Here is a 10,695-nt window from a genome sequence, read left to right on the forward strand (position 1 = left end):
ATAAATTGGATGATTATTCAGAAATGACGCTTTATTAATATTGTTGTATATATGGCAACTGACAGTCGTGAAGATACAAAACCTTTCCAACATGAATGTTGATATCGGTATGCAAAACACAACAAATGGTATTTTTAAGTGAGTAACAATTCAATTAATTTCAATAAAACAAAATGCTGTCTTGGTTGTGCTACTGATACAAGACAACTAATACAATTGTAAAATAAAAATAAAAAAAGCCCTAAAATAGAAAAACAAAGCAATTGCTTAATGTATTCATGTTGATGTGCACTCAGCATAATACACAGTGGTACACATCTCAATTGAAATTATTTAGTTGTTGAAAATAACAGCTGTTGATTCTTCAACGTATCTTCCATTAGTTGTGGATCTGATGTCATAAACCAGAAGAATGACAGTAGCCACACCCACCACAGCAGAGAGGACCAATCGGATCACAGCTTCAGTAGATCCACAGCAGTGGACTTCTAAATAAACAATGATAAAACAGTGAAGTTGTTTGAGGAACTCCAAACTGCACAATCACATGTAATGTAAATACGGTAGAACAGCAACTTTTAATTTCTGAAAATAATAAAACTAAATAAATAAACCTATGATTAAAAGTGCTGCTGTACCTGCAGATGTGTGTCTGCAGAGTGTGTTGATGTCCAGATGTGTGGTCTGGTTGCTGATGGGATTGTTCAGCACACAGCTGTAGGTGTTTTTATCCTGATACTCCACCTCCAGAGGTAGAGAGAGACTGATGCTGAGATCACACACACTGATGCTGGACAATACACTCATTCCTGCGTACCAGGACAGAGTCGCATCACACACACTCAACACTGATGATGAACACACCAGTGAACATGATGATGATGATGAAGAACAGTCTCTGTTGATGACAGGAACAGGCAGACGAGCTGAAAAAGATTACAATAAATCAGTGTCCCTACGAAGATCATCTACTATTATTATTTTACTTATTTTACTTTCCTTAAAACTAAAACTGTATTATTTACTTATTATTTTTCCTTCCATCTCATATTTGTCCCTTGAGGGGCTCCGTACCATCTAGTGGTGATTTCACGAATTATTATCACGATTATTTTTACAATTTTACATTTCTATGTAATTTAAGAAAACAGAAATAATACTGTAGAAATACAGTCAATTACTGTATTTTGTCATTAATGGCATAATCCTTCAAAATTACAGCTGAATTGTTAATTTTACACAGTTTGAAAACCATTTAAAATAAAAAAAATTAAAATAAAAACTTTTTAAAAATTTTTTTTTTACAATGTATCAAATTAAAGAAACGAATGTTGAACTCACAATAGACAGTGAGATTAAAACTCTTGCTCAGATTTCTTGTCATCTCTAGTCTATAAACTCCAGTGTGTTCAGTCGTGGTGTGTGTGATGGTCAGAGATCCAGTTTGATCGTCCAGCTTCAGTCTGTCTCTGAATCTCCCATCAAGAACATCTTCATATACAGTCATTCTGTCCTCCAGTACATCGATTTCAGCAATTAAAGTGTTTTCATCCCCAAACCTCCACAGAATCACATCATCATCCATCATTTCAGTGAGATCAGAGTTTAGAGAGACTGAATCTCCCTCAATCACTGACACTGACTTCACTGCAAACACTCCTGAAGAACACACAGATTTAACCCTAAAACTCATTGTCTTTATGTATTTAGAGACTCTAAATCATTTGTTTACTCCACACACATAATATTTTAGAAGAATATCTGCCTAGAGATAGTAAACTAGTTGTATCTTTGCTTTGAATATTTTACAGGGACTTTCAGATATGAAGAGTGTGTGTTTCTGATTGTGATGATCTGTGAAGAAAGACCTGAATTTAAAGTAATTTATCTGCTCGATTTCAGAGTATATTTTATCTGGAAGTAACAAATGCAAATCCATCATATTATCCTGTATGAAAAGCAAAGCATGAACAAAAACAATGATATAAAACACTCACCAAACTGTTGCCACAAACACAAGCTGAACAAAACGCCGACATGAACCATTTTCATTGAGCAGTGTAACATTATAATGAAAATCTATGACAGAAGTGTGTGTGTGTGTGTGTGTGTGTGTGTGTGTGTGTGGACCCTCCCCCATCAGGACAAGAGACCACACACACTAGATATTACTTTCTTAATATACAGCATTTATTAAGACTCACTTAATATAACGTTCTGTAACACAGGCAGTTATTAAAATGATTATAGAATTGTTTCTTTTATTTCTTATGTAGTATTTCTTAGAATATAAAGGAAATACAGTAAAGACACTCTTTACCCACAAACACACACACACACGCACATCAGTGTGCCTAACAATAACACACACAGGTTTTCCACTCATCGGGTCAATCTTCATCTCTTAAACGAGACCGCAGCAGTTTCACTTTGACACACACACACACACACACACACACACACACACACACACACACACACACACTGCTGCCATCACACTGAATCATGTTCATTCTCTGAGCTAGAAAAAACAACACACTCACTGTTTGTCTGTTTAAATAGAATATAGTTTTTTAACGTTTTATTTGACCTTGTAATTAGTTGTAGTCCGACACACTCAAGCTTGTTTGCACATCAGTTGTGAACATTTGTCTTTCTCACTGAAGCTGGATCATTTTGTTTTATTTAATATTTAATTGATAGGGTTGCTAACATATTTTAATAACAGTACTTTTAAACAAAGCCACTCTATAGCAAGTAATGCATGAACTGAAAATGCATTCTTGGGGTGAATGAGTGTAAATTCATCATCAAGTTACTCAATTCATTTCAATAGTTTAAGTTTGTGCAGGGCTCATGTTATCCAGTTCCAAACGTAGGTTGGGGGAGGAGCCTAATCATTCAGTGCTGTCAATCATCATTTGGAGCTCCTATTGAGAGATTTCAGACCAGCAGACACAGGACAGACATGAGGGGCGGAGCTTATAGTGTTGCCTATATACATGTCATTTTGTTTTATTTAATATTTAATTGATAGGGTTGCGAACAGTACTTTTAAACAAAGCCACTTTCAGTGAGATATCATGATTAGCGAAGCAATATTCTAAAAATTGGTGACAATCATGTTCATAAACCAAGATCAGAAGGAGCAATTTCATCAGCTTGAGAGGAGGCATATATATATATACAGAGCCGAGAGCAAACTCAAATTACCTCGACACTTTTAAAACCAAAACATTTCACATTTTAAAACTTGAATTTAATTGAATAGGTTAACATCTTTTATTTTAAAACCTTTGTTTGAATAGAAATATTGACGCTCCCCATCAGCCGATCAGATAGCAAACTGACATTGAATCAACGTGGAAATATGACATCGAAACAACGTTGATCTGACATTGTTTTGCTCATCTAATTAACGTTGAACCAACGTCAGACGCGTCATTCTTTCAAAACTAACGGAAAATCAACTTGAAATCAACGCGTTGTTTCAACGTTATGAAAGCAAACCAATTTTCGATTTTCATTTAGCTTTGAAGAATGCCGCGTCTGACGTTGGTTCAACGTTAATTCGATGAGCAAAATCAACGTTGTTTCAATGTCATGAGAGACGTCGTTTCCACCTTGATTCAATGTCAGTTTGCTGTCTGGGGAGGCATATAATATATATACAGAGGCGAGAGCAAACTCAAATTACCTCGACACTTTTAAAACCAAAACATTTCACATTTTAAAACTTGAATTTAATTGAATAAGTTAACATCTTTTATTTTAAAACCTTTGTTTGAATTGAAATATTGACGCTCCCCATCAGCCGATCATAGGGTCATAGTTAGTACGAGTGATGACATCATCCATAAAAGGTCGCCCCGTTCTTTCTCTCATCTCACGATTTCTGTCTATTCCTGAGTAAAGCCGGTCTCAGCAGCTTGTGAATAGGTTTGAAGAGGAAACTCTTAAATAAAAACGTAAAATAAAAACTGTTAGTGATAAGATAAAATGCTTGGTGAAGACGGCTAGGCAAGACTTCCCTAACACATGTTCTAGTTCGTTGTGTGTCGCTGTTGTGTGTTGTGTGTAGTATAGTGAGGTTTTGGAGTTTGGTGTTTGGTTGGGTACCTCATTGTAATGTGTAGATATGTAGTCTTAGTGTCAGACACAATATGGTGTGTTTACATGTTTTAAATGCATGGCTTATTTCAGTACTATAGTAAAATTTACAAACTTGACACAGAGTATTGCAAAGTAAACTTCAAATGAGTAAGTAGAAATGACTCCTCTAACTGGCCAAGGTAAATGTACTTATGCTCTTTGTTAATTTGACCTACTGTAACTTAGTTTATTTCAAACTTTTTCTAGTGTCTGGTATGGCAACTCTAGTGTCCAGCAGAGGTCGCAGCTACACAGGAAAGTCAATACAGCCTCAACATCATTGGCTGCAATCTCTCCCCCATCTAGAGGTCCGTATTCAGATCCTTCAAAATGATACTCACCCTGCCAACTCTCTTCTCTCCATACTCCCATCATAGGATACGAGCTATTAAAGGAGTAGTTTGCTGATAATTTACTCACCCCCATGTCATCCAAGATGTCTTTCTTTCTTTAGTCAAAAAGAAATTAATGTTTTTGATGAAAACATTCCAGGATTTTTCTCCATATAATGGACTTCAATGGACTCCAACCGTTTCATTGCAGCTTCAAAAAGGCTTTAAACGACACCGGACAATGAATAATGGTATTATAAAGCGAAACGATTGGTCATTTCGTTCAATGAACCAAATGACTCGGGAAAAGATTTGTTCGTTTTGATGAACGAGTTCGAACAGGAGAGTCACGAACGCACATCACAGAACAGAGCAAGGCGAGCATTTGAGCCTATAAAACTTAAACCTTTTTTAAATAGGCTGCTTACACAGACATGCTAGCATGACGAAACTTGGTGTATTTACTAGTTGCCATTTCAACACTATAGTATAGAAAAAAAATTGCACAAAAATTCTGAAATCTTTGTAAGATAGGCTATCACTGAACAAAAAGTACATTTCTTAAGTTAATATTTCATCTCTATTTTTTGAGTTTATTTAAAATTAGACGTGATATTATTTTAAACTTCGACGGGTAAGGAATAATAATAATAAAATAAATAAAAATAAATAAATCTACCAGCTGTCAAAACAAGAACTGTTAATTTAATTTAATAGATAAATATTAAATCTTACAACGAACTTAACTTTTGTGTGTTAAACACCACGCGGTTCATAGGAAAATCTTGTATCCCCCCATTGCATATAATGTCATTAATAATATTTAACCTTTAATAATATTTAACCCTTTTTCATGAAGGCTTACCCTTACGAAAAAGAAGTTTATTCAAGTGTGCCATTAGTATACTTCTTTTAAACTAAAAAATAAGAAAGTATACTTTCAGTTTATTTTTCCTGTACTTCTCAGAAGTATACTATATGTACTTCTCAGAAATATAATTCAAATTACACTTAAGTGTACTTGACTTATACTGAGAGAAAAGCAAGTATATTTGTCCTGTTCTTGTACGTAGTCTTTTGATCCAGAAATACTTAAAAGTATAATTGAGTATTCAAAGTATACTTGTATAAGTAAAAAAGTAAACTACTAGTATACCCATAAATTCACTTGCAGTACACATGAGATACATAATTATGAACTAGTTGTGCACTTGCTGTTACACTTATAGTACACTTAAACATATACTTTTATGTACTAAAAGTGGGCCAATTTAGTCCCAAGCGGTATTAAAATAGTACACTTACAAGTTTACTACTAGTACATAGTGACATTAGTATGCTTACTACATAATGTATACTTAAAAATATACTTGAACCTTACTTAAGTATACTACATAAAATGAACTTGAAATATACTTCTTTTTCATTTCTAATAAAACTCTTGTTAAATACAATGTCAAAGAACAAAGTCTGAAATCATTTCCAAAATCAGACCAAACTTTCTCAGCTTGTTCTAAAATACAACACACAGCAAACAGAAACAACAGAAATACACGAATTAACTTTAAAATTGTAGTCAAATAAATAACCACAGACACACATTGTTCATATTTTATACTCACAATTTAAATCAATTCATCATTAACCAAACATGTCTAACAATAGCAACTCTAACTTATTTAAATCAAAATTTTGTATCTGGGGAGTGATATATTGCTGATCACAAAATAATACAATATCTAATGGTCTATAGTCCATTAAGTCACCTGGCAGCTTTGCCACATCAAATTCTTTGGTTTTAGTGACATTAAAAGAAAACAGGTGCTCATCAAAATATTGCACTTTTAAAAATCTCAGGAACATAAGTGCACATTCACTTTCATTTTGGGGGATTATGTGTATAACTTCACCAAATAAAGGTTCTCCCCTTTCATCTGCTTTTAAAGGCAGAACACATCCCGTCCTGTATGATGTCCCCAAAAAAATTAATATCATTGGTCACATGAATTGAACTGGTAAAAGTGAGAGTCTTAAAATGGGAGTCTGTCTTCAGTTTTTCAAGCAATTTGTCGCCCTTGTACAAAGATGCAATCATAACTGGAAAAGCGTTGGGTACTGTCATTTCAGAATTGAGTGGTGAACTCAATTTCCAGTGGTACATTTGCTGAATCTGATGTTTGTGAGCCAGAGTCTTTGAAATATTTCTGAAGTTACACACTACTTGGGCATGGGGGTTATGTTTCGCTTCAAACCTCATGCACCACAACTTGGAAAGAGGTCCAAATAAAGTCATAACACTCGGGTAATGAGTCATAAAATGGTGTTTAGAAGTTACATGGTGTGCATAGTTTTCCCTTGTACGCCTCTCAGTGTTATCTTCATCAAAATTATACTGCGAAATTGGTTTGTCAATTACACAAAACTGACAAAATCTGTTCACGGAGAAACTTTCCACATAGCCACAGAGGGAGTGACAGGCAAGATTGTCTGCCGTCAACAGAAGTAATTGGCATTCGTCATCTGTTTTGACCTCTATACCATTCTGCTCAATTTCTTTGATATCTGCTAACAGTTATTCTCTGATGGCACATTTCGTAAAGCAAAGTAAACTGCCCCCATTTTATGAATCTTTGTTTTTGATCCAAGAGGATTTGTTGTTTCCAAATCATCGAAGTATAATTGAATTTGCAGTACATTGGGATGGTTTTGGTACAGAGGATGTCCAGCATATTGTGCACCATCACAATAACCTTGCATTTTATCCTGTCCACCGGTAGACTGTTTATACAGTTTTTCCATTTTGTCACAGCTAAATAGAAATTTAATTGTGTTAATTATTGAGATGTACTGACAAGTGACCGGCACTAACACTTGGCTTTTTTTCCCATTTTTTCTAACACAATCTAATCTGTGACCAACACTTCTGTTGGCTTCTCAAAGGAAAATTTGTCAGAAAAGTATTTAATTAGTTTAAATGGTGTATCTATGTCACTAAACATATTCCTAGTACTGTCAAACTCTTTCATAAGTCATTCTGTCCCCCCGCAAAAGCAGTCAAGACAATCAGGTTGGAAATAGCCACCTGCCTGCTAAAAAAACAAGGGTACGAATTCTGGACTTGCAATGAATTAAATGTAAGCATGTTTTCAAATTAAATGTAGTGTTTAATAATATCACACTATATTTGAATCATTGTTAGAAGACCTGATGGACCTGTGTTTTATCTGTGGGGAGAAGGAGAATGGAACTGACTGGGTAAGTATACCACTGTATAACTGATTGACGAAGATATTTGCATTGAAATTATTGTTTTACTGTACTAAATATGTATATTAATACGTTTAGATATGCTGTGATGTGTGCTCAGAGTGTGAACGTGAAGAGCTTCGTCTGCCGGGTCTGCTGCACCTAAGAGATAAAAAAACTCTGACTGTAAATAGTTCGTTTTAGTTTAGTGTTTATTTTAATTTTGTTATTGTTAGTGCATGGAATGTAAATAAAGTTTTCTTTGTAAATTCTTAAATGGATAGTGTGGTGAGTCTGTGACATTAGACACCTGTGCAGGTGAGGGGAGTGTGATTTCAACGGGCGACATTTTAATGCTGTGAAAATCCCACTCCCCCTGGTAAACCCTGCATCTTAATGAAGTGACAATCCAATGCTTTTGTGACCACACCATCTCCAAACCAAGATGTGGCAATAGCAGAAGTGTGGTGAGTCTGTCACCTTTATACACCTCTAAGTTACTTAATGAAGTTAAAGTGTAATTATTTTGAGGGCATACACAGTGTTAACATTTCATAGCTTTGTATTAACTCAATCTTTATTTATTGTAATATGGCAGCAGTGTTTCTTTGGGCACCTTACCACAAAGCAACTGCTCCAGCTATTTTAATTGTAGATCCACATAAGCAATGCAAGATGTAAAATAGAAAGAATTATTGAAAATAATGCTTTGTACGGCCCTAATGTGCCAGAAAATAACGCTTATTTAAAAAAAGGAGTGTGAAAAAGTAGATACAATATTATCCTGGTGTTTAAAAGTTAAGTTAAATTAAATTAACAGTTCTGTTTTGACTGCGCAAGATGGCGACCGGTGAGGAGGTAGTTATGAGAAGCTGAGGATAAAAGTTTGTTCCTTCACCTCAAATTGTTCTTTTTTTTTGTTTAAAAATTGACCAATCGGACATCTAAATGTAAGATCCTATTATTTACCAGATAATTAACACGGAGAACTTGTTGTAAGTTGCTTTTGAGCCATCGTTTTGAACGGTGTGACTAACAAGAGAGACAGCATCGAATGGCGGATAAACGAAAAGATAGGCAGAGTAAAGTTTAATAAAAATGCCAAACAAAATCGCAGACAAAGATGAAGAACAAAGAGGATGAAATGCACATTTGCGGCGCTGACATTCAAACAATGCACATTCAATCTATCTCCGTTTAGGGTATAGTAGTTTTGAGATATTGAGCATCAAAGTTTTTACATCCCAGCTGGCAAAACTGTTATGTAGTATAATCTTCTATTATAGCTTTATCTATTAATCTTTTTTTTTAATACAAAATAACACCACACAGGCATTAATAAACACCTAATGGATCAGATTATGTCAAAAACTCAATTTCGACCAAAAGTGGAGATAGAACCTTATAATTCTAAGCTCACGATATGCAATGCAAGGCTCTACAGTTTCTTTACCGGATTCAACGTCCAGTACCCCTGAGCCGAAGAAAAGTAGATCTGAACCGTCCTTGTCTGTAATTCAAGAAAACATCATGCGGTGCATAAATGAAAGAGTCAACAACGGAATTAGAGTAGCTCTTATAATAACACCAGGTATTTTTTTTTACTCTCGTGATCCCCCTACAGTTGGGAAACAAGAAAACATCATGCGATGGATGCATAAATGAAAGAGTCAACAACGGATTAGAGGAGCTCTTATCCACAAGTTTCCGAGGGGCGCTCCTGTAAAAAAATAAAGTGGGTGAAACTTCCGGTGACGCGGCGGAAGTAGCATTCCAATGGTATTTTGTGTGTTAGTTAGCGAAGAGGCTAGCTGTTTTTCGGAGAATTATTTCACTATTTAAAGACGCAAATCTTTATGAGAGATGTCGTTACGGAGCTCAGGGACAACATGTGCTGTTCGTCGGGCATTAACCCTTACTTATAATACCAATCAATTAAGTATTGATGGTGTAAAAATTATAGATAAAAATTTTTATAACTTTTTTTTATTAGAGAATTATGTAGAACTACGTTATTGTCTAAATGTAAACCATTTTGGAACTCATTGTATAATCCGATTGAATGGAAAGAGGTCCGGAGTCTACCCAGTAAATATACTGTCTTACTTATAAAGTTAAATAAATTACAGATTATTCATTTGATTTATCCAGTGAGACAAGTAGTCTCAAGATGTTTTTAGAGATATGGAGACAACATGCACCTTTTGTAACACAGAAGAAGAATCAATAAAACATTTATTCTTTGAATGTGTATTTACCCAGCTGTTTTGGATTGATGTTGAATATTTGATATTTAAATAAAAAAAAAAATTAAAGATTCGTCTATCTGGCAAAGATGTTTTTTGTTATACAAAAATAAAAGTGTGGAGCAAAATTTGGTGATTAACTTAATAATAATTATGTATGGAAAATACCATGCACAAACAGAAATGGACAAATAATAAACCTAACATTAGGCTATATTATTAAAAATTGAGCTTAAACATTATATTGAAGCCCTAAAAGATGCAAGAAATAAAAAAGCGAAACGGATGTATACTTTTTTGAATCCCTTTCTTTTTGGAATTTTAATGTTTCTGTATAGTTTAATTTTTGTTTGTTTTTTGTAATTTGTTTTTTTTTCTGTCTATTGTTTCTTTGATGCTATTATGAATGTAATACTATGTGGTATGTGTATGTTATATATTGTTCTTGTTATGCAATAAAAAAAAAAACGTTAGAAACTCGCGTTGATTTATTTGAAACGACTGGCTCTGGAAGCATAAGGTTGGTCGGAATCGAAAGAGGAGGCAAAGATGACACGGATGTATATGCCGTGATCTGAAAGTGTTTATTTATAAAATTTGCGGAAAAAGATCAAGTGTCCGGAATACCGTGATGTCCGGAATACAGTGAGTCTACTTTAGATTCACAGAAGTTTCCGAAGCTGCACGAAACGCGTTTCTGAAATCGAGTTTTTCCCCTC

General features: G+C 34.6%; 1 protein-coding gene across 2 annotated transcripts; it reads right to left on the reverse strand.

Moving 5' to 3' along the window:
* Nucleotides 1–10: 10 nt before the first annotated feature.
* LOC120486628 (uncharacterized) lies at nucleotides 11–9,293 on the reverse strand. Of its 2 annotated transcripts, none has more exons than XM_089120835.1 (4): nucleotides 9,184–9,293; nucleotides 1,342–1,659; nucleotides 639–926; nucleotides 11–488 (listed from the first exon to the last, which is right to left on the reverse strand). In XM_089120835.1, the coding sequence occupies exons 2-4, from the start codon at nucleotides 1,586–1,588 to the stop codon at nucleotides 334–336; spliced, it is 690 nt and encodes a 229-aa protein (XP_088976961.1). In that variant the 5' UTR covers nucleotides 1,589–1,659; nucleotides 9,184–9,293; the 3' UTR covers nucleotides 11–333. The 2 variants fall into 2 exon arrangements, with proteins under 2 accessions (XP_088976961.1, XP_088976962.1); XM_089120836.1 differs by lacking the exon at nucleotides 9,184–9,293 and adding an exon at nucleotides 1,998–3,558.
* Between the last annotated feature and the right edge of the window lie 1,402 nt (nucleotides 9,294–10,695).

The sequence above is a fragment of the Pimephales promelas genome, chromosome 16 (genome assembly GCF_988280905.1).
Source record: "Pimephales promelas chromosome 16, fPimPro1.hap1.1, whole genome shotgun sequence".
Classification (NCBI taxonomy): domain Eukaryota; kingdom Metazoa; phylum Chordata; class Actinopteri; order Cypriniformes; family Leuciscidae; genus Pimephales; species Pimephales promelas.

Excerpts from the sequence above, each read along its gene's own strand:
- LOC120486628 (XM_089120836.1), bottom strand. The coding sequence starts at position 2,067 with ATGTTACACTGCTCAATGAAAATGGTTCATGTCGGCGTTTTGTTCAGC. Across the intron at positions 927-1,341 it reads TTTTAATCTCACTGTCTATT|CTCGTCTGCCTGTTCCTGTC; the intron begins GTGAGTTCAACA and ends AATCTTTTTCAG. Across the intron at positions 489-638 it reads CTGCAGACACACATCTGCAG|AAGTCCACTGCTGTGGATCT; the intron begins GTACAGCAGCAC and ends TTGTTTATTTAG.